The sequence below is a fragment of the Globicephala melas genome, chromosome 13, assembly GCF_963455315.2.
Source record: "Globicephala melas chromosome 13, mGloMel1.2, whole genome shotgun sequence".
NCBI classification, from domain to species: Eukaryota; Metazoa; Chordata; class Mammalia; order Artiodactyla; family Delphinidae; genus Globicephala; species Globicephala melas.
Window position 1 is genome coordinate 6,747,440 of NC_083326.1, and position 25,257 is coordinate 6,772,696.

At 44.7% G+C, this 25,257-nt stretch overlaps 2 protein-coding genes across 3 annotated transcripts in view; both read right to left on the bottom strand.

Annotated features, from left to right (window-relative positions):
• MYO5B (myosin VB) overlaps positions 1–25,257 on the bottom strand; it is a 388,804-nt gene that overhangs the window by 361,634 nt on the left and 1,913 nt on the right. The gene's annotated exons all lie outside the window — the stretch shown is intronic.
• LOC115859245 (cofilin-1-like) lies at positions 6,771–21,331 on the bottom strand. Its single transcript, XM_060311012.1, has 3 exons — positions 21,327–21,331; positions 14,517–15,014; positions 6,771–6,816 (listed from the first exon to the last, which is right to left on the bottom strand). The coding sequence occupies exons 1-3, from the start codon at positions 21,329–21,331 to the stop codon at positions 6,771–6,773; spliced, it is 549 nt and encodes a 182-aa protein (XP_060166995.1).

Consider the following 25,257-nt stretch of genomic DNA (forward strand, 5'->3'; position numbering starts at 1 on the left):
GGGGCCCCTCCCCCAATTCCCCTTCCCCAGCAGTCTCTGCAATAAGCTGGGGCTTCCCCACCCCCCTGCTCCTCAGATACACCAGGACCAGCCTGGACACTAGGTAAAAACTAAGGGAATATGAATAAAGTATAGACTTCAATGTTTTAATATTGGTTTATTAATGGTAACAAATGTAGCATACTAACATAAGATGTTAACAGAGGAAACCAGGGATAGGGTACAAACGAACTCTAGTATCACAGTTTTTCTGTAAATCTAAAATGGTTCTAAAATAAAAGTTTATTTTAAAAAAGTAACCTGAAATACTGACAATGTGGAGAAACGGGCTCATTCACACCGTCTGGCAGTTCCTTAAAAGCTCGACATGCACAACCGTGGAACCCAGCAACCATACTTCTGAGCATTTCTCAGAAATGGAAACCTACCTTCACACACACAAAAACCTGTACACCAGTATTTATAGCAGCTTTATTGTGATAGCCATTAGCTGGAAACAACCCAGATACCCTTCGGTGGGTGAACAGTTCAACTGTGGTACATTCTTACCATGGAATAATACTCAGTAATAAAAAGGGAATGAATTATCAATACACTCAGCATAAATACATCTCCAGAGAATTATGCTGAGAGAAAAAGCCAATTCCAAAAGGTCACACACTGTATGATTCCACACATAATATTCTGACAAAATTATAAATGGAGAGCCGGTTAGTTGTTGTCAGAGGTTAAAAAGGGGGTGGGGGCAGGTGGAGACGGGTGTGGCTGTAAAAAAAAAAAAATAGGAGGGGATCCCTGTGGTGATGGAAATGTCCTGTATCTTGACTGTATCGATGACAAAATACTGGTTGTGACACTGTACTATAGTTCTGCCAGACACTGCCAATGGGGGAAACTGACTAAAGGCTACAGAGGATCACTCTGCATTATCCGTTACAATTGCACGTGAATCTACAGTCATCTCAAAGTAAAGATTTTTTGTTAAGCCAGGAGGCCTGAACGAGCAGGTAGCCTAGAGGGAAGGGGTGAGGCCCAAGCAGAGATCTGCAGTCAGAGCCCAGATACAAGTGAGTGGGGGGCCCTCCAGCCAGGCTCGGCCCAGGGTTGAGACTCTGGAAGCAAAGTCCCCAGAGAAAGGGAGTACAAATATGGAAAGCAAGGCTGGCCTGGATTTGAAGGTATTGGTGTGGACTTCTATTTATGTTAAAACCCTTGGGACTTCCCTGGTGGTGCAGTGGTTAAGAACCCACCTGCCAATGCAGGGGACACGGGCTCAAGCCCTGATCCGGGAAGATCCCACATGCCGCAGAGCAACTAACCCCGTGTGCCACAACTACTGACCCTGCGCTCTAGAGCCCGTGAGCCACAACTACTGAGCCTGCACTCTAGAGCCCGTGAGCCACAACTACTGAGCCCACGTGCCACAATTACTAAAGTCTGTGCACCTAGAGCCCGTGCTCCACAACAAGAGAAGCCACCGCACTGAGAAGCCAGCGCACCGCAACGAAGAGTAGCCCCCGCTCGCCACAACTAGAGAAAGCCTGCACGCAGCAACGAAGACCCAACGCAGCCAAAAATTAATAAATTAATTTAAAAAAAAAAACTAAGTGTACATGTGCATATAGGATTGTGTGTGTATACACAATCATTTCCTAGCTCTGTCCCCCTTAAAGGACCTGGGGGCAGCAACACTCCTGAGCAACCACTCAGTGCCCAGAAACTGGTTTCTAAGCGCCGCTCTTCACTAAAAGAACCAGACCTCCTTAGAGAAACGGCTGATTCTGGGCTTGGGCAGAGACACACAAAATGAGTCTGGAACGTGTTGTGGTGAAAAGTGATGAGAATGTGTCAAGAGGACACAGAAGTCAGTTTAAAGAAGCACTCATGGACCTCATCTGGGACAATCTAAACACCAAAATGAATGACCATCACGTATTATAACCCACTGAACAAAATACATGCTCACAAGCACATACAGGTAAGTGAATACATGGATATGTATGGGGAGAAGAGAAAGCGCTTCCTTACAACAGACGCCAACAAATAAATGGAGAAGGAATGAGGGTAATAACAAGTCATCATGTGGTAACCATAATATTAAAAATAAATTTAAGAGACACTGAGATGATAAGATTAGTAGATGAAAATGAGGCGAGAAAAAGAAATTTGTATCATCTCAAAGTATTTCTCACAAAATATTTATTACAAAAGGGAGAAAAAAGTAACTTCACGGAGGAGAAACCCAACCGACACACTCTTCAAGAAGTGATCAAAGTTACCACCACCAGAAACAGGACAAATCAGACAAAATGTGCCACCCAAGAGGCTGCAGTGGTCATCACAGTATCTGGCCCAAAATACCTACCCCAAATGGAGGGCCTTTCTAACAGTGACATGAAGCCAAGGCAAGACTGAGCAAACATTCTAGACTGAAGGTAACCACTGACAGAGTGACGAGCAGCAGGTATAACATGTAATCCTGGATTGAACCCTTTACTTTACTATAGAACGCATTACTGGGTCACCTGGTGAAACCTGAAACCCAAGGCATACAGGAATTCCTTCGATTATTCTCGTAACTCTTCTGTAAGTTTGAAATGGTTTCAAAATGAAGTTTCATATATATCATAAAGGCACCTTTTGCTTGTCACCCTTCCACCTTCTTTCTGCCTGGAATGCAGGCATGCTGACATGAGGGTGAAGTCTCAAGATAAGTAAAGAGAGCAGAACAGTAAAACAGGCAGAACTGCCACATCAGCCCTGGGCTACCCACCTCAACACTTCTTGTTATACATGGTGGAAAATAAACCCCATGATGGTTCAAGTCACGATAGCAGGGTTTTCTGTCACTCACAACCAAAGCAGTCATAACTAACATATTGAATAGGCAGAGGACTACTACTCCATTCCTATTTTCCCACTATCACTAATTGAAAAACCTACCAAAAAATAACAGAAAAGCAGTGATTTGCTCCAGGGACAAGGCAGCAGAGAAGCTGTGTGTTTTGGGCAGCCACGGGCACTAAGGAAAGCCTGGCCAGAATCAACAGCAGGTCCATTTCCACCTAAAGTCCTGTGAGTTTCCATCCACAAAGGAATGGATAAAGAAGGTGTGGTACATATATAATGGAATATTACTCAGCCATTAAAAAGAATGAAATAATGCCATCTGCAGCAACACGGATGGACCTAGAGATTATCATACTAAGTGAAGCAAGTCAGACAGAGAAAGAGAAATATGGTATGATATGGCTTTTATGTGGAATCTAAAAAAAAATGATACAAATGAACTTATTTACAAAACAGAAGCAGACTCACAGACTTGGAGAACGAGCTTATGGTCACCAGGGGGAAGGATGGGGGGTGAGGGATAGTTAGGGAATTTGGGATTGACATGTACACACTACTATATTTAAGATAAATAACTAACAAGGACCTACTGTATAGCACAGGGAACTCTGCTCGATATTATGTAACAACCTAAGTGGGAAAAGAATTTGAAAAAGAAGAGATATACATATAACTGAATCACTTTCCTGTACACTTGAAACTAACACATTATTAATCAATTATACAATATAAAATAAAAAGTTTAAAAAACATTTTTTTTAAATAAAGTCCAGTGAGTTCCCACGCTCAGCACGAGGAAGAGTGAGGTTAGAGGCAGGACTCTGATGGACAGGCAATGAAAGAGGGACAGGAGACGTCTTCAAAGGCATTTTCTCAGAGAAACAGCTCTGTGCACAATCTGTGTACCACAGCAGCACCTGCTTTGGATACAGGGTGAGTTAAACAGGCTTTCAGTGCTTGCTTTTCAACTGGATCACCACTTAGAACACTGTCTCTGTGAGAAAGATCCTAAATGCTGAATGATACGGGCTGAATATTTACATCCCCTCCAAATTCATATGTTGAAATCCTAACCCTCCCAGGTGATGGTACAAGGAAGTAGGGCCTTTGGGAGGTAATTAAGTCATGAGGATGGAGCCTTATGAATGAGATTAGTACCTTAGAAGAGACACCTCACAGTTTTCTCACCTCCTTTCTGCCATGTGAGGATAAAAGGAGAAGACAGCCATCTGCAACCTGGAAGGGGGCCCTCAACAGAACCTGAGCATGCTGGTACCCCGATCCTGGACTTCTAGCCTCCAGGACTGAAAGAAATAAGTTTCTGTTGTTTATGAGCCACCCTGCCTATGGTACTCTGTCATAGCAGCCTGAACAGACTGACACTGTACTTAAAGTAACCTTCAGAATCTAACCTGGCAATAAACTGGGGACGTCTGTAGACACCTATTTCATTTATAATTCAACTTTATTTCCTAGCCATCAATTTGTATTACATTTTTCTAATCACAACTCACTTTTCTCATCATAATGCCTCCTACTGGTCTAGTACTCCTTCCTTACTCTTTAAAGTTCCCTTCATACCACGATTTTAATTTCATCCTTGCTCTCAACAGTAGAGTAAGGAAAACCCAATTGCCTCCATTTAACACGTAAGAAGACAAAGTTGAGGGAGATGAAGCCACTGGCCCAAGTCCTCACAGCAAGGAAATGGCATAAATGTAACAAGAATTCTGAGCCCTGACTGCCAATCCAGTGTTCTTTCACCTAAACCACACAGTATGTCATTAACAGCACTGTCAGTTTTTAATATTTCCTGTCTTACTTTAAGACTATACTACAAAAGGCTTGAGCGGGAGGGAGGCGCAAGAGGGAGGGGATATGGGGATATGTATATGTATAACTGATTCACTTTGTTATGCAGCAGAAACTAACACTGTAAAGCAATTATACACCAATAAAGATGTTTGAAAAAAAGATTATATTATAAAAGGCTAGAACACGAGGTCAGAAAAGAGTAAGCAGGAAGAAATGCATACATTTTACCTAATGGAAGAGTGTGCAGGAAATTCAGCACTCTTCCATCATCCTCTTCTTACTCCTGTTTCAGAAGTGAAGAGGTACAAGAATACTGCACCCCTAGTAGACCGCACCTGCCTCCCTGAGACTCTCCTGGCAGCCAGTCCCCCCTCGGTTAGAATGTTCCAGGCCCTTCAAAACTCTACAGAAATACCAGAATCTCAAATGCTTGGCTGCTCATCTCCATGCAGCCCTGCTCTTCAAATGAGCAAGTACCAAGTGCCTGTTATGTATAACACGGTGTCAGGCCCTCGGCGTGGTCTCTGTCCTCCTGGATAAGTCAAGGAGATGAGGCAAATACGTAAAAAGTTAAGCAGCCACCCAAGAAACCAACAACAGTGCAGACCAATGACAGGAGCAGAGGCATAAGAGGAAGATATGAGCAAGTGCCAAGACCAAGTAACGGATGGACAGCACTTACAGATGGACAGCACTTACGGATGGACAGCGCTTACGGATGGACAGCGCTTACGGATGGACAGCGCTTACGGATGGACAGCACTTACGGATGGAGAGCGCTTACGGATGGACAGCACTTACGGATGGAGAGCGCTTACGGATGGAGAGCGCTTACAGTAACTGCTTCAGATTACAGAGAATAGATGTTCTTTAGGCTGAAGTAGGCAGGGTTTATGGAAAAAGCTAAAGTTTGAACTTGGTCTTGGAAGAATGAACTTAGAGAGGGAAAGCATATTCCAGGTAGATACAGCACGGATGCAGAAAAGCTCAAGGTATGTTCAGAAAGTGCTGAGTGGATAGATCCTGCCAGTGGGAAAGAGTGGACCATACGAGGCAATGATCAACTGACAGTACATCAGTCATGATGCTCTGGCTACGAGAGGCTTCAAACCGGCTTAAACAGAAAGACGCTTCTATCTCTCAAGACAAGAAGTCTAGAATTCTCGTGGGTTCCAGTGTTTTTTCAGCCCAAGGCACATGGCTGCGTGGGGGAGGGGTTGTGTTAAGACCAAACTTCTGTCAATAAGTCACAACGCGGGTGTGGATGATCCTACATGGGTAACCAGCCGTCACAAACGGTTACCGTGCAGCGAGTGCCGAGCACAGACCCACGCACTTCACCTTCAAAGCAAACCTGAGAGAGAAGATGACAGGGGAAGAACCAGAAGAAGCTCCTCATCTAACAACCAAATCCAAAACTAGATTTGGAAACGCAGCAATAGATCCTCCTCCTTGTGCCTATTTACCAAAAAGTACACGTGGGTTCTAAAGGGGATCTAACCAGGATGGCTGCTCAAATCTGTTCAGTCAGCAAAGACCTTCACTGTAACGACCACTGGGGGCCTGTGTTCATTAAAGCAAAACTGCACTAGGACATTCCAACATGTTAGTGTGAGGGAATGAATGAATGAAGGCAAAGAGACTGGCCCAGAAGAGAAAGCACACTGATACCCAGGCCTAGGGAACTGGAATTCCCAATATATTCCTATACAGGGGGTCCTAGCACAGTGAGCTTTGGCCAGGCTCAGTACCCAAGCAGGACTCTCCTACTCAGTCATAGGGTCCATCTCCCTCATTCTAATCCTGAAAAATCTGTAACACAGGTTAGGGGAGTTGGCCAATTGCAGCATTACTTTATAAAGTCCATCTTTAATGTAATGTCATTTTATTTGTTTAAAAAATGTTTCTCAAGCACATTCTACGTGCTACACATGTTCTAGGCCCTGGTGATTCAGCAATGAGCGAGCAGCTGCTGCTCTCATGGACCAGAATCTAGGTAAGGAAGACAAGCCAACAAAAGAGCCAGGTACTGAAAAGCACAAAGAGAAAAATAAAACAGGGTAATGGATTGAGTGGGTGACAGAGAAGGAGTCTGAGGACCCGACTCAGCAGGTGAGCAGGTGCGTGATGAGAAGCCACCAGCGCAGAGACCTGGAAGAGAACATCAATGGAGAAGGACCAGGGCAAAGGCACTGAGGTGGCAAGAAGCCTGCAGTGTTCAGTGAACAAACAAGGAGGAGGCCAGCAGGGATGGAACCAGCCAGTGAGGAAGACGGAACACTAATGCGTCAGGACAAGCAGGAACCAGATTATGGAGAGTGCCCTGTAGGCGGGCCTAGCAGGGGGTTGGATTCTCTTCCAAACGCAAAGAGAAAGAGCTGGATGGTTTCGAGCAAAAGAGTGACAGAATCCAAGTGACATTTTACAAAAATGACCTGACTACTGTGTGGAGAACAGACTGGAAGGAGACAGAGGAAAAAGCAGGGGAGCTGGTTAGGAGACTGTTGCCACTACCCAGGCCAGAGACCTGGGGGCTGCACAGGTCGGTAGTGAGGGGGTGAAAAGTGAGGCTCCAGGCTCTGTTTGGAAGTTGAGTCAACAGGACCTGCAGACAGACTGGGTATTGAGGGGAAGATGCCTGGATCTGGGGCCTAAGGATTAAACCCTGGAGGATTAATTGGATCATGCCACCTACTGGAACACAGGAGAGCATGGGGAGAACAAGGAATAGCAACAAACAACTTTGCTCCTAAGGGTCTGTCATTCTGAGACAGTCACTTTTGGAAATTCATACTTCCAGGTTGAACAATTTCCTTCTCTGAGTGGGTCAGGAAAGAAATCTGGAAGAGGCAGCATCGTTATTTTTTAAACGTACAGATTGGGACTCAGAGATTGACACTTTCACAGAATATTAGAGAGGGAAGAAGCGCAAGAGATCTGGTCCTACCCCCTTCATGCAGCAAGTGAGGAAACCGAGGTCCAGAGAGGTACGTGACACTGTCTCACTCGGGCGGGTCATCGACGTGCCACTATTTAGCGGCAGTTAGTGTCACGTAAGACATCACTCCAAGCGGAGAGTCCCGTGCTCTCTCCATCACACCACGCTGGTCTCTGTGCCTCTCACGATCGATATTTCTCTTTCAGTTGCTCATACAAATGCCTCACACAGGGTGCTAGTGATCTGCCTGATGCAGACACGCTGCGACACCAGAAGACATCTGACCTCAGACAGCAGGCCCTTTTCCTAGAAGAACACGCCCCATGCCAGGGCTCCTGTCAAGTGGCGAGCAGAGTGACGGCCGGAGGAGTCAGAAGGCAGCCAGCCATGCCAGACACACCACAGCAGCACGTCTCTGATCTGTCACTAGGAGGAGCTAAATCAGCAGCTTCCAGAGCATTATAAGAAACTGACATCTGAAAAAGGCAAATCAGGTCCCAGCCAGCCTCTCAGGGGATTTGACCCCGCTTTGCTACAAGCTGCCTTTCTTCTAGGACTGACCAGAGCATTATTCTCTGCAAAGGGGTCCACAGAGCACCAGCCCAGTCCATGGCAGAGCCCACGCTGTGCCCACCTACCTCGACTTTCACACTCGCCCTCCACCTTGATCGCCCTTCGTCTGATCTCCTTCATTCATTCTCACCGCCTTCCTGTATGCATCCAAACCTGCAACCTACACACAGCTTCTTCCTAAAAGAAAGGTAACAGGTGGTCCTCTTACACTGCGTTTCCACCTCCCACCAGTGAATCACCACCACCAAAACATGGAACTAAAGCACATTTTAAACTATTTTGTACTGAATCAATTAAAGCTTTGTAATTCTCATTCTTAGAATAAATTCAAGTGAGTTGGAAACTTATTTCTCTAAGAGAAACAAAATTCAGAAAACAAATTTCTTTAGGTTTCCTTTTATAGATGAGTAGAATCGCATGTGGTTTACTCCTTCCTTCCTTTTACTGTTCATTTGTAATTATTCCTTCTCACCTTAGTTTTATATTTTTCCTTCCGAAGAAGCAGCCATTGCTAGCCACCTTTCAAGGTGGGCAAGAAGTTAAGAGCGTATGGGTCAAATTCCCATTCTAAGGCACCCCCCATGGCATCCTTTGCTGGGTGGTGCCCAACCTGCTAAGATACCTGCAGAGATGAAGCCCTCACTTCCACACAAGGCAGCCCATTCCACTACTGGGGGCCATGTGCTTCTGGACCCCGAGCTCAACTCACCTCCCTGCACATACCCATTGATGATCACTATGACCCTCAGATGAACTCAGAGAGGAAACACATGAATTCCACATGACAGCCCTATACATTCCAGGATTATATCTCCTTTTTTCTGGCCTCTATGCCTGGGGCCCCCCAGCCGTTCTTCATGTGCCATAGTTTCCATGCACTTTTCTCTTCTAGGCAGCTACCTCTAGCTCTATTTTTAGAGATCCCTTAAAAATATGTCACCAACATCAGAACGTAGGGGAGTCACATCTTGGGGGCGGTGAGGAAGCTTGATTCTAAAGTCAATAATAAAGCAAAAATCACCAAGCAGTACCAAAATCACCTTTGAAAATCTCTCACACTGTCCATCACAGTGAGATGCTTCAAGAGGCTGACTTCGCTTCAGAACCTCTCACTTCGAGAGGCTCTGAGCTGCCTCAGGAAACAGATTCCCTCCTTCCATCTCACCCTCGCCCCAATGCACATCCTCACTAAGCAGGGTGATGATTCACGCAACTGATTTTTTTTTGTTTTCCAGTTGGTTGGCTTCTTGGCAATTGTTTGCCTTTGCCCACACACATGCTGAATACCTGATATTTCGGTGTATCCATGAGCCAGATTTACCCAAGCTCTAGGATTGCGCCACCATTACTCAGTCCTCTTCAAAGGACATCTGTTTTCTCACATCTGCAAATTCATCCTCCCCTCCACACCTCGTCCTCAATCCAGGCTGATACTTCATGATGGCCAACCAAGAGCCACCACCGGCACAGTTCACACAAAGTTCACACAGAACTTTGCAAAACTTCCATTTTGAACACTCACTATTGTAAATCATCGTCTTGATAAGAAAGAGGTTGTAAAGAGGTTAATGTGATAGCAATTTCACTACAGTACGTAAAATCCATAGCCTTTCCTAAAGCCTGCAACAATTTAAGAAACTACAATTTTTTGCCTAGAAGACAATTGTTCACTCTTATGATCATCGTTTATCATCCCAGGTGAAAAAGTTATTGGCACATGTTTCTTGCCTGTATTTCTGGTTATGTTTGAATCACCTTAAGTCAAGTTAGTGCACCAGTACCAGATAAACCATAGTTAACACTTATTTGTTAAGATTAAAAGTACTATTTTATAAGGGAGATGAACACCAAGCTTTGAGAAAACGTCATATGATACCCACTTAAAACAATGGGAAAGAGTAAAACTAAAACAGTTACATAAATCAAGATAATCCAAGTTTTATGGATACAAGTTGATGCTAAATTAACTTTGTTCTCAGGAATAAGCTGCAGAGGTTCAGCTCAGTGTTAGAGGCAGCTCTGAAAAGATTCATGCAAATATTCTTCCATACTTTGGGTAACACTGTATCTTTATGCTCCAAAAAGAAGAGTACAATAAACATACCCTTATAACAGCTCATAAACATTTTGTTTGTTTGGATTTTATATACTCTCATCTTCACCTTCCTCCTCAAATGGCATGGTAATTTATGGGAAGCATTCTTTGACATCACTATTTGATGTTTTCTCCATCTTAAAAGGCTACACAAACCAAACTTCAGCCCTATCCTTTCCCATCCAGTCAGCTGGTTGGATGTCCCCTACATCCAACCAGCTGTTCTACCTGCAGACTTGAGCCCCTGAGGCTGGAGGGAGGAAAAGCAGTCTTCCAAGTGGACAAATGGGGCTCCCATTCCAGCGAGCTCTGAGAAGACAGAGCTCAGAGAAGGAACAGCTCTGGAGGCTGGAAGCCCCCGGGTGATGCGATTCTGAGCTTCATCACTACCCAATGAAGTGTGCTTCTGGGGCAGGGGACAGATATGCCCTTCCCCACGCTAAGAGGCAGGAGACAGAAGGGCCCGTTGAGGGACTGACAGGAGGGAAGAGGTGAGACTTCCTCCTAAACCGCTGTCTTAAGAGCTGCCATGACAGCCCAAGAACCTCAACAACTTCCTACTACACGGGGGTCACGTCCTACCACCCTTGTCCTCTTGGTAAGACACTTCCTTCATTCACTACTCCTGGATGGCGCTTATTACATGGAATATAATTGTAAGTTAACGAGGACCATGCGCCTCTTACATCCAGCGCTGTGCCTGACATCAAGAAGAGTCTCAAATACTTGTATCGGTTACCTAACACTGCCCAACCAATTGAGACCAAGAATGGAAGACATTTCAGCTGTGGGTGAGGGCAATTCTGGCCATCATGATGAGCTGAAAATGGACATCTCCGCAAAATAAAGCTTCAGACTCAGAGTTCACAGCCCAGCCTGGCACAGAGTAGCATCAGTGCTACTTCCCACTTGTGTAACGCTGTTAAACCAGAACGTGTATGACTGAAAACGATCAAACTTCCCATCTCAGTGCCATGAACTCAAATTCTAACCATTGTTTACCACAGCGAATAACTGAAGAATTATAATTTCTTAAGGTGCCCTGTAAATTCACAGGAAAAACCGGAGATGCATAAACACAGCTCATCAGGAAACTGCAACCACTGACCCCCCGCTGGCAAAGCACAAGAAACTTTAAGGCGAGATTTCAAATTCCAGCATTAAGCCAAAGTTGACTTACTGAGTGAGATAAAGTGGAAAACAATCATAGCCTAACTAATCATTTGGCTGGCACTTAGCTACATCGCTTTAGATATAGGCTACAGTTCCAAGGCTGCTGGAGTTATTTATAGCCCTGGACACATTATTCTGCGGCCAGCATTTAAGGCAGTTTCTGATTTCTGCGATGGTTCACATTGCGACTTGAGCACAGTTCATACTGATACCCTTAGCGTCTGCCCCATTCAGTACGGGCTCTCTACATGGCTGAGTGTTGTGTAACCCTAGCAGCCTGGCAGTGGTTTCATACTGCCGGTCAGATTTCAGGGATATTAATGCAGTGGGCAATCCCTAGAGCTTTTATTAAGGATGCATTACAGAAGGTTAAGGAATGTGAGGCAAGGGAGGAGGGAGGAAGTAGAGGAAGCACTTGGAGAAAAAGAAGATGTAGAATACTTTTAGCAGAGGAGACACACCAAACCCAAAAAGGAAAAAAAAGTCTATTATTGGACTACTGTAATAGCTGTTTTAACATCTATGTTAATAGATGTTAAAGCCCATATCCCAGGGTCTAATAGCAGGTCAGATGTGGAAACCACCACCAGAAACCAAGGCAGGGATTGACAATAGTCAAAAACCAGATTAGAAACTCAAGCAGAAGGATCCAAGTACCACAAATAGCCATGACCTAGCAAAAAACGAAGCCAATCCCAGGCTCAATCCCCCAAATCCTACTCTACGGGGATGAGAAGCAGCACCTACATTTTTGCTAGTTCTCTGGGTCATTCCGATGCACCTGTAAGTGGGAAAACCATAGCCTGTAACATCCACAGCCTCTTCTGAGGGAGACACATGGTTCTCAGTGATGATCCATCTTCAGAAGCTCCTTGGACCAGGTGTACCTGCCTAGGAACAGCCAATCAAGAGTCTGCTTTCTACAAAAGCTTTAAAGCTTTTGTCATTAGTGACACGGGAATAACAGCAGATAGTACAGCCAATCTAAACTGGAACTGGAGATTCAGGAAGGGGTGTTTAATCCAAGGCAGTGGTAAGAAGACAGGGAAGAGGGCAGAGCCAAGAGTAACTGAGTCACATTAATGGCACTGGCGTGGAAGGAAATGCATCCCTGCTGCTGACAGGACAACCTGGTCCCTAAAGTCTCAGAAAGGGTGAGCATCTTTCTGGTATCCTAATACTGTGCTGATCTCTTAGGCCAGGCTGCTCAGATCAGCTAAGCCTGGTTCCTAAGAGAGCATCCTTAGAGTAGAGCCTACATCTTGAAGTGCCCTTGCAACCAAAATAGCCTAGAACGCCAAGTGCCAGGAAGAGCAATAGACAGATATAGACATCCGCCAAGTGCCAGGAAGAGCAAAAGACAGATGCAGGCATCCTGTTAGTGGTGTCAAGGTGGGATGCTCCTCCCGGTACAATCGGGAGCATCCACAATTTTAAGCTATAGAACAGTTAGGTCTGGAGTGCTAGGGTTGAAGATTTGAGATGATAGGTGGTCACAAAGCCAGGACTTTAAGACTCCTTTTGTTCTTTCCTTCCCCACACCTGAAAAAGGAAAAGCATGTGCACAGCCCTAGAGCTTCTCCACCAATGCTGGTGCTCTGCTAAATGAGAGGACCCAATCCAAGGCGGGCCGCCACATGCAGGAGTTGGAACCAGTGAATCAGCACCCACAGCAACCTTCCCAGCCCTTCAGGCTCTCACCCCACACTGTCCTGCACTGGACTGCGGCTTCCCAAGGACAAGACCTTCTCCTAGCAACAGGATTAGCACCAACTAATACAGTTCACGTGTTCTCATTTTATCTCATCAACAAGCCTCTGAGGGCTGTACTAGCTTCTTACCCCTGTTTTACAGATAAATGAAGCCTAGAAGTTGAGCAACTGTCTAAGGTCACACAGCTGGTAAATGCCAGGGCAGGGTGGGCGGGGGGGGGGTGGTGTGGTACGAGGGTGACACAGACAGGACACCAATACTCAAAACCCAGGTCTATCGAGTCTAAAGGTTATACTCTTGACCACCGTATTTCCCCTGCCCTTTTCTCTCCAGAGTTTTTGTAATTGTGGTATAACACACATAGTTTACTATCCTCACCATTTTTAAATGTACAGTTCGGTGGCATTAAGCACATTCACATTGTTGTGCAGCGATCACCACCAGGCATCTCCAAAACTTCTCATCTTGCAAAACTGAAAATTCCGCATCCATTTAAACAACTCTCTACTCTCCCCTCCCTCCCACAACCACCATTCTGCTTTGTCTCTATGAATTTGACTCCTGCAGATACCTTTGTAAGTGGAATTACACAGTATCTGTCACGTTATAACTGGCTTATTTCACTTAGCATAATGTCCTCAAGGTTCATCAATGTTTAGCATGTGTCAGAATGTCCTTCTTTCCTTTGTTTTTTGTTTGTTTTTAATTGAAGGTCCCTTACTAGTCCTGCTTCCATGAGTGGCCACGACCGGGGAAAAAGGGAAGGGGAACCAGGCGGCACGGGGAGGGGTCATCTCTACAACACTGCATTTATATACAGAACTAAACACACAAGGACAGAGTCACTACTGCTATTAGAAGTTGGCAGCATAGGAAAGGGAAGGAACAGATGGGGAACTGGAGTGTTAAAAAATACAGTGCTCCTTCCCCCAGGCATACCCCTGTTTGAGCTTAATCTGCTTCAACCCAAGAAGATCAAAAGCAGTTTGGGGGCTTCCCTGGTGGTGCAGTGGTTGAGAGTCTGCCTGCCGATGCAGGGGACACGGGTTCGTGCCCCAGTCCGGGAAGATCCCACGTGCCGCAGAGCGGCTGGGCCCGTGAGCCATGGCCGCTGAGCCTGCGCGTCTGGAGCCTGTGCTCCGCAACGGGAGAGGCCATGACAGTGAGAGGCCCGCGTACCGCAAAAAAAAAAAAAAAAAAAAGCAGTTTGGGAAGGCCAGAACCTTCAGGGATGGAGGGAGGAGGATGGCCCAGGAGGTGGGGAGGCTGTTTGGCAACTGGAGTGAAGGGATTGCCCGCCCCCTGCTGGGACCCCCCCCCCAGCCCCTCTGGTCTGGCAGGAAGGGGGCAGCCTGCAACCCCCGTGGGCAGGTCTGGGGTTTGCCCTCCAGAGAGATGAAAACGCTGGCCCCCAGGTTCTCTGCCAGGGTGCAGTGGTCCTTGACCTCCTCGTAGCAGTTTGCTTCTAATTCATGCTTGATCCCCATCAGCTTCTCCTCGATGGCATCCTTGGAGCTGGCATAGATCATTTTGCTCTTCAGGGGTGCAGACTCAGGGGCCCAGGCCTCCTCCTTGCTCTCCTTGGTCTCACAGGCTGCATCACAGAGGGCGTAATGGCAGTCCTTGTGTGGCAGCACCTTGACAAGGATGGCATAGGGGTCGTCTGCAGTCTGGCCCACATCACCTACCAGCATCTCCTCACCCTCCTCCAGGATGAGGTTCTTCGTGTCCTCGCTCAGGCAGAAGAGCACCGCCTTCTTGCGCTTCTTCACATCCTCTGGTGAAGACGACTTACTCACCTTCAAGTCATTGAACACTTTGATGACACCAGAGACAGCCACACTGGAGACCACATTTCTAGAAGTGAAAGGGACATAGCGAGGAGAGCCAGAAAAGACAGGAGTCACTGCAGCCAGTGCCGGGATCCGACTGAACCAACGTCCTTCCTTTCTAAGGCTGAATAATATTCCTTTGTGTGGATGTACCCCATTTCGTTTCTCCATCCATTCATGATGGACACTGGGTTGCTTTCTCCTTTTGGCAATTGCAAATAATACTGCTCTGCCTTCCTTTCTTATCCTACCTGATGCATAGCAGGGGTACGAAGGTACAAAGAGCATCCTTCGGGACTTCCCTGGTGGCGCAGTGGTTAAGAATCTGCCTGCCAATGCAGGGGACACGGGTTTGAGCCCTGGTCCGGGAAGACCCCACATGCCGTGGAGCAACTAAGCCCGTGTGCCACAACTACTGAAGCCTGCGTGCCTAGAGCCCATGCTCCGCAACAAGAGAAGCCACCGCAATGAGAAGCCCACACGCTGCAACGAAGAACAGTCCCCACTCGCCGCAACTAGAGAAAGCCCACGTGCAGCAACGAAGACCTAACGCAGCCAAAAATTTTTTAATTTTTTTTAAAAAGATCATCCTTCTATCTACTTTCAAAAGAGCATTTTAGGAAATTAGGTGGAATGGGCTTTCCATGTGATTCTTAAATCAGTAAGTATTCATTAATGTTATTATACTTGTCATAACGCTGAGGCAACTATATGCCATGTAATAAGTTAACATACATATATATTTAAATGGGACTATAAATCAGTGTTACTATAAAATGTGGTGAGCCTTTAAGTTTTTAACCAAACAAACCAGAACTGCTACATTCAAATGAGTATTTTCCTAACAGCCTGGGAGGCTCTACACTGATTGATCACTGAGAGCATCTGAAGCCTGACTACTTCTCCTGAGGATGACAGCTCGTAAGAGGCCACACACAACTGTCATCAGTACCTGCAAGTCACACTTTGCCTGTAACAGAAATATAAGTCAGTGAATTCCTACCTTACTCAACCAGCTTAGTTCTTTGAATAACTCTTGGCTGTTTCCAGAAAAGAAAGCATACCTTCCAGGCACAGATTTTGCCACCATACAAAGGAAAAAGAATGCATCATCAGATCTGAAGCCAATTTCAGAAGAAGTATTGATGAGCTCCAGTATTCCTGTACTTCTGCCAAAGGGAACATCCCAAAGGAACCAGCATTCATACAGGTAGGATCGGACGTGTTAGTCATAAAAAAAAATCACATTTTAAGGGTATTCTTACCATTTCGGTGCACACAGCTTGTTACATAGTTACACACATGTATACACAGTAAAATGACCATTAAAAAAGCAAGCAGCTTGATAGCAAAGAAACACTAGTTTGTGGCTAAGGAGACATTCATTTTCCTTATTTCACAAATACACATTAGCTCTCATTAGCAAGTGTAAGCAAATTAAGAATTTGATTAAATCTGATGAAACAAGACAGAGCAATTTATATCCTTTTAATGTACAAATGCCTCCTTAATACTTATTCATACAACAAATGAACCACTGGACTGGAAGAACTCAAGGTCAAAGACTACTTTGCAGGGATGGGCTCTTCCTCTCTGCCTCATGCATGGGCTGTGACGCATCACTGCAGGTAGAAAGTGCTCTCTACAGGTGTTGGCCAAGTGATGAACATAAAAGATGGTATGAATCTTCAGATGAAAACCATGAATATTATTATTGCTCCTGTGGGAGAAGATGACTGAAGCAAACTCGATCCGATGTTTCCTCCCTGACTCACTGCTGCCTGCTTTGTTCGATCTCACAGGAAGGATGGAGTCCGTATTCACCCCCACCTAATCACGCAAGTATCCATGAGTCTTGATGAGACTGTTAATAAAAACTTGAGCTAAGCGAAAAAAATTATTATGCTTTTAATGTAAATGATAACCTTAGGAAGGTAAGAGCAAAAAAATACACGTGATCAAAACTGTGTGAAATTAGGATGTTCCAAAACGAGGCAGTTATATTGGCGTTGATATCCACAAATGTTGCTTTGCTATTAACCCACGTTCATACCTTGTGCCAAGCCTTTGCACACAACAATAAAAAAGAAGAAAAACAACATTTAATTATCTCCTGACAGGGGCTCCACATCCCACAGATTCAGGCAAGTGCCAGGGGATACAGATGGGCTTTCCACCAGGTACTCTAAGCCAAAGAGACAGATAACATGACGGTACATGTGGTTCCTTGGTGAAGAAAGGGCTTTCCTCGAAGGGCTACGGCCTGGAAACAGGAAGGGAGTACAGGTGGTCTTTAAACCAATTCAAGGGCATTTATTGAGTCCCTACAGTACGCAAAACCCTACCTTGGGAAAAGTGAGGGATGTGAGCAGAAGATTCAACCTACATCTTCAACGAGAGCAGCTGTGCAAATATACACACCCAACCATCGATTGCACGCAGTGAAACACATTCTAAAACTACCTACAATCTCAAAGCTTTTTAAACTTTGGCTTTGTAACTCACCCTATTTTCTGCAGAATCACCTTTTTTTAATATGTAATTGATGCAGCACAGCAATAAAATGAATACCCGTGAACCCGTCAGGAAACCTCGTAGCCCGCTAGCAGTGCTGTTCCCACTTCTGTTCCCCCGCCAGCCCCATCCTCCCCGGATACCTACTATTCTAGTTGCCTTTTCCCTCATTCCCTGGTTTTTACTCATTTTATCACATGTATGTTCTTCACCAATACTGTTCATTTTGGTGATTTCAGAAATTCATAAAAATGGTGTCGATTCTGTGTGGATTCCTCTCTGAAACACCTTAAGTGATACCTAAGCTGGGCATCATATGAAGTCAGGTAATAGGTTCTGAGCATGCATCTTACCATTGGTGGGACTGCACTGGGGTCTGGGTGGGCAGTTAGCAAAAGGAAATTAAACCAGAGTCTAAGGCCAGGGTACACAAAGATAGTTGAATACAGCACAATTTACCAATTCAAATATGTTACCTTTTCATCTACCCCATAAATACACAGTAGCCAGGTCACGATACAGTAGAACTGACAACCTACTGCCCGGTACCTTTTTTCTTGTGGAGTCTCTAAGCCAGGGGACCTGAATTGCTTAGTGCTGAAGAGATTATAAGCCAAGTCTTTGAATTCCATGCAGAAGGCATCTGGGTATTCTCATTCCTTTTAGGATTTCATGCCACTACACGTTTGAGTTTTATAATGGCAAAAGCGCTACAGGAAAATCATTAAGTATCTTTCCTGATGGGCCTCTTCATTCCTCCCCAAACTTCAGCAAAAGATAGAAAAGCCTACAGGGCCCATGTCACTATTAGAATTGTTCAAAGGAGAGTAATAATGCATAGGCCCTTGAATAAACTTTAAGAGGAACATTATATGCCATTAACTTGGAGCTCAGATACATAAGCTTGATCATTCCCACAACAAGTTAGCAAGATATACCAGTGCTCACCTACACCAGGACCCAGACAACTTGAGGACCTCCTCCGCATATCAAACCTAAAATGCTCCTGCTTGGAGGAGCTTCCAAAGTGCTTTGACAAAGTCCCTGACAAGAACCTAAAGTTGTAATAGGCAATGGTCTGGGTCCTGGGTATCCTCCTGTAAGGCTCTCCCCTCATATGCTGGGAGGAAGGGGCCTTGTCTCTGATGGTCAAGCTGACATCCTGAGTGAAGGTGAGCTCATTTTCCAAACACCTGTCCAGCCAATAGGCAGTGAGCAGGGCATACCCATAAATGTGAAAACCTTCAGCTAGGTGGGCAGATGGGAGAGAGCTTCCAGGAGTCTCAGACCTACTTCCCTGATCTTAGCTCAGAAAGGGAACGAAACGCCCATCAGACATCAAGCAGGATAGGAAAGAAGATGCTTCAGAAAGAGATGGAGACAGGGAAAGTGCTGGAAAGCAGACCAGTGCCCTGGGATGAAAGGAGGGTTAGATTTAAAATCAAGTAATTTTACACTGCTTGAGTTTCATGTACACCTTTTGATTGTTATATTTACTCCTTTTTGAAGATGTGATCCTCTTTCGGGGCTTACGTGGCCTAAGGAGAGCCAAAAACAAGGGTTCTGCCTAAATGTGGGACAGTTTTAAGAAGCACCAGGCTGTCTAGGAACTGCGTGTGGTGGTGGAAGGCAAAGCAGCAGATCCCCGAGGGAAGAACTATGGGTCAGACCATCTGCCCTTTTTCTGTACTCAGAGACTTTCCTTTCTCCTTTCTCCCGGCTGCTGGCGAGCAGGGCAGTGCTGGTAGAAAGGACGCTCCATGTTAGGGCCTCTTTTATGCACAAATGATGTTCCAGACCCACCATCACTGGGACAGAACCTCGTGGAAGGCAGCAGAGCGGTCAGACGAGGAGTGTGGCTTTGGACAAGTAAGGCAGAGGTCCGTCGTTTGTAAATGAGGATGATGGGGGTGCCTACATCATAGTGTTATTATTAAATGAGTGAACATACAGCTCTTAGAAATGACCTGGCTCAAAAGCAGTTGAGAAACGGTACCTATCATAACCAGTGCTTTTCCAATTGTAGGGCTGAGAGATGCGTAAGTTCCAAACAAGCGAGGGAGAAACTCATGCCAAGGTACCTTATTTAAAATATGTATTTGTAATATTTTATCCTGAACATTCTGGTTTCCATGACTTCCTATGTCTAAAAATATAATCATTTAATGATTAAAAACAGAATTATAAATAATGTCTTAACAGAGGAAATACAAAGAAAACTACAAATGAACACACCAAGCATATGAAAAGGTGCTCAACCCTCCAATGTAAGTCAACTTTAAACAAAAATAAACTGTTCAGTGTCCGTTTAAAAAGAGGAAACAATGACCGGTGCCTGGGAGGGGTGAAGAAACAGACCAGTTCTTTTCTGGAGACTACTGGCCTTATCGATGAAGACTCATAAAAGTACATGCCAGGAATTCCACCTTGGGGAATTTATCCTAAAAATACTGAAAGGTTCCAAGAATGTTCTGCAACATTTTTCACAATATCAAAAAATTGGAACCAATTAAACATTCATCAAAATGGGAATGGTTAAAAACATTACAGCACAACCATACAGTGCCCAATTATGCAGCCATTAAAATGGTAAAACTGCCTTTATATGCTACTGGGAGAAAAAAGCGATAGTAGATTAAGATTTAAAATAACAAATAGGATCATGCCATACATATAAGTATATCCTGCATCGTGCCTAAGTCTAGAGCAGTACTGCCCGACAGAAATGAGGCAAAGTACATGTGGAATTTTAAATTTTCTAGTAGCCACATTATATCCAAAATATTATTTGAACATCTAATAAACATAAAAAAGCATAAGTGAGATATTTTACATTCATTTTTTGTATTGAATCTTGGAAATCTGGCGTGGACTCACCCAGTTTAGGGCAGCCGCACCTCAAGTGCTCACAGTCACATGTGGTTGCCCTACTGGACACTGGGTGCTAGTCTAGTACACATCAGTGGTTAAGAGGAACTGTCTGGGAAAGGGATTACAGAGCCTTTGCCTTTCTCGCATTGTATGAATCGTTTCAACAATCATTTGTATTAACAAAAAAGTAATAAAAGAACATGGTGAAAAATTGTTTTAATTTTCCTTTAAAGCTCTAATAGGAGACTGGGAAGCCCAGCTTAAATTTCAAGCTTCTTTCAAACTGCTCTTTCTCCTTCCCCAGGGGGCCGTGGGGGATAGGAACCTTTTCCCCTATGCCTTGGTTGTCTATTGCTCAGGCTGCTATGTATTTGTAGCAATTCTTCCCTTTCTCTCTCGCCAAGTCCCCTTATGACCAATACCCCTGCAGGATGGCAGGAGAGGGTTAGGAGAAAAGGCCACCATCCAGCATCACGACTGAAGGGGGAAATAAGCTGATGAACAGTTGCCAGGTGCATACAGTGCGCCAGACACTGCGCTAGGCAGGCACTTCACGTACGTCAGATCACATAATCCTCCAATAACCTTATAATGCAGGTACCACGCCAATTTTTCAGATTAAGCTATCAAGGCTCAGAAAGTATCTGCTCCGAAGTGTCATAGAGTTGATAATGTGTAACTGCACTACCCCCATACGGTCCACAGCAAGATCATGACCAAAGAGGCCAGACTGCCCATGCCAAGGTCATGATCTCATCTTTATTAAAATCATGCTGTAAGACAATTGCATTTCTTAGAGGAAAGCAAATACCTGGGCATCTTTTATTTGCAAGAACCCCAGAACCCATTTCTCCTCTAAGCTCGTTCATACATCCTCAGATGTAAATACTTCCACTTAGACAAACCATTGTCACCCCTAACTAAACGTGTCACAATCAAGCATTATCCTCACCCCATCTCGACTTCTTTATTTCTGTCCATCCTCAAGCTGGAAACTTCAAGGTCATACATGACTCTTCTTCCCTTGGCTGCATAATCCAACATTTGAGTTCTAGGCTCAGTAATCCCTAAATGACTATTTAATAAACAATAATAAGCACACCTAGCACCCAGATCTTAGTTTCTAAATACCAGTCTTCAAGAAAAGGAAACTGACAGACATCGCCTTAACCAAGGGATCAAAGTGACACCATCAGTAATGAGACACTGATATCACCAATCTCCTGAGATGCTGCCCTGAGGCACATCGCTTCTGTGCCACAAATGCATAACCTCCATCTAAGCGCGGGAAAGCATCAGACAAACCCAAACTGAGGTTCATTCTACAAAATAACTGACCAGTACTCTCAAATTGCCAAGGTCAAAAGGAGAAATTGAAACTGAGGAACTGTCACCAATCAGAGGAGACGAGGCAGCTGTGATGCTAAACGCAATGTGGAATGCTACATGCACTCCTGGCCCAGGGAAGGTCAGTAGTGGAAAACCTGGTGAAATTCCCATCAGGCTTGAGGACAAGTTAATAGTGTTGTACAAATGTTCATCTCCTGGTTTCAATGACCGCACCTTACTTATGAGGTGCTAACATCATGGGAATCTGGAAATATATAACAGGAACTCTGCTATTTTTGCAACTTTTCTGTAAGGCTAAGATTTTCATAAGAGTTTTAAAATACTACTGTAGTTACTACTCATGGCTGTCCATGCTTAAACTCACTCTACCATCTCCTACTGACAGTGCCCTTCTCAGTCTCCACGTGTATTCAAAGCCTATTCATTCTTCCGGGCCCACTCATGTCCCACTGCCCACCTGACCGATGGCTCTATAGAACGTCTGTAACTATGAGTATCTGCTCTCTGCTCGTGGCACATGGGTCATGTTGGATTGTTAGTTAACTTTGTGTATTTCGGTTTTATTGTCCAATGACGATGCAAAATGTGCTTGTGTATACAAGTACACCAGGGCACACGTGCTCCGCTCACTTTAAAATGGGCTGCTTTTTAATGTGGTTTTTGGGAAGCTACTGAATTACAAAACAGAGGCCAACTAGTATTTCAAACCCGTCCAGGTTTACCCTGACAATCCTGTCTGGATAGTGACAAATACTCTATCACTTAGGGAGGGCTGTATGTGGACTTATATATTATAAGCAGTACAGGTATAGCTAACTTGTACCACAGAAAATGACGGTATCAAAACACATACACACACATGCCAGAATTTAAAATGTCGATTTAGTTTCTACTCAGAGGCCCTCCAACAGCAAGAGAATGCTCTCTCTCTGCTGAACAAAATAAGCACAATAATATACTTAGACTCCAACCAGGCCTGGAGCTGTCAGACAGCCTTCTAACGGGTGACCATCCTGAAGCTAATGAAATGAAATATTAGGAGCACGTCAACAGAAAGGAAATGGGAAGAAACTAGCAGCTGAAAAGCAAGCTCTCCCAAGCGGCCCCAGTGGAGAGGCCTGGGGCACGGGAGCTCTGGAAACTGCGTGGGCCTCACCAGAGAGCTGTTCTGTTCCCAAGGTGGAGGTACTGGAAGCTACAGCTGTTATACTCCCATTGGTTAAAGGACTGTCCCCTTGGGGGACAGCAATTCTCAGGCTCCAGGAACCTCTGACAGTGACACAGGTGCTGACTGCTGGGAGTAAGCCAGCGCCGGGCAGTGTGCTGGAGGACAGCACAGGGCAGGCGGAAGAGCACTAGCGGCCTCTGCTACCCTTGGCCTCCAGGTCCTCGTGTCTCTACCGGTGTGCACAGAGGGAACATGAGCCTCTTGCTGCCTTCCAGACTGAAACTTGGGAGAAGGCTGCACTACCTGATGCGCAGGTAAGGGACAGTTAGAGAACACCAGCCCAAGTTCTACTTTCCAAGGGATTGGCCCCAAAACAGTGCCCTTCGTAAACGCCCCTGAGCTCAAAGCCATCACTGACACACAAAGGGCATGTCCACTAGTAAAGTCACCTCCTAGCAGCACTCAAAAATCCACTGCTCAGAGCACCACCTGTCAACTAAAAACCAACCAGCATAGGGATTATTTGAAGGTGCTGGTCTCAGCCTGGTGATCTCCCGGTCACTCTGCTGGCTAGAACCAAAGCAGCATCCTGAAAACCTCATCACTTGAGAGAGCAGTGTTTAAATTTTTCATCCAGAATAACCCTTGTGTAGAGAAGAGTTGTATCATTCAGGCTGAAGGAGAGGTTATGTATTTTATACTTTAAGAACCAGACTATTTTCTGCATTTGTCATAATCAAATCATGTTTACCATGCTTGCACATGTTTGGGAATCTTCCTGGGACCTGGGCTAATTTGATTTATACAATATTGTCTTCTCCTGTGGGCTGGAAGCAAAGTACTAACACTTGTCACATACGTGCCATCTGTGACAAGAGAGCCCATCATCAGCACCACGTTTCTGTAAGGGTGGATGAGGCTGACTCACCTTGACATCACCCTCAAAGCATTGACTCTGATTCTCTTTTCCCACTGAGAAAAACCTCAGTACAAAGAAAGTAATTTCTCAAAGGCAAGGGGTTGGGTCTTCCGAAAACAGGAGTGCCTTTGTTATGGGAAGTGCCCTTTGCCAATGACTAAAATCAACTCCAAAAAGAAATCCACATAGCATATAAGCCTCCATTTGGAGAGAACAGATAAACAAAGAGAAGAGCAAGAAAACAGTTAACGTGGAGGGAGGAAAAGAAGAAAGTCTTTTCTTCGGTAACTGGGAATAGACTAATATACCAAATTCTTACCTGAAACCACTTATAGTACTTACAGGCTAATTTATATACTTAAGTATGTGTCTCATATTCCAGTAACAATATCTTCCTACCATGTCACTAAAGCAACAGGTATAATCAATAAAGGGCTTTAAAATTTCCATCCCACTCATAAATGCTGTTGGCATAATAGATCACTATTTCCATCATGCATAATACATTAAAGTGCATGCCTGGATCCAGTGTTCATCACATTAGAAAAGCCCACTAGCAAGTTAAAAATAAAAAGGAACATTGGATATTTTGATAATACACTAAAATGAACAAATCATCTCTCCCAAGAAACAAAGTGAATCTGCGTCACAGGCACGAGTTCTCTGTATAATTTACGATTCATGTGCATACTGAGAATCCAGCCTAGCAACTGGGGTGATAGTGGTTAGGAAAGAACACAACTGCTTCTCGTAGTAAAGCATAAGTGTGTTCAACTCTGCCCGAAAAAGTAACAGCTGCTCAAGATGCGATCTGGCTGGAAGCTACTGCGTGGGACACAGAAGAATCTCAATTTGAGATTCATAAACCTAGAAATGATTAAGAACTAGAAACCCATTAACAGTGAGGTACAGTTCCTGGGCCTTAGGGAGAAATTCTAAGACTCTTTTTGGACTAAGTATGCCAAACGCTCACACCAACGAAGCTACTTTTTTTCTTAAGCACCTTGAGCGCCTTTCCAAGTCCTTTTCCTCATGAACCCTTTTTGTCCCTATAACCGTAAGTCAAGAAGAAGTACACTGGGGGACTTCCCTGGTGGTCCAGTGGATAGGACTCCGTGCTCCCAATGCAGGGAGCCCAGGTTCGATCCCTGGTTAGGGAACTAAGGTCCCACATACCACAATGAAGAGCCCACACGCCACAACAAAGACCCAGCACAACCAAAATAAATAATTTTTTAAAAGAAGAAAAAGTACACTGGAACTTTAGCTCAGACTCCCACTAACTCATCATTCCTAATAATTAGCATGCAGTATACTCATTTCTAACTAAAAATCAAATTGAGCGTTTGCCCTGAAAGTTGTCTTTAAAAGCAACGCAGTGTTCTTGTTTTTCAAAATCAGGGATCCAAAACTTAAGGGTTTATTCAATTGTCCTTTAGCTTCATA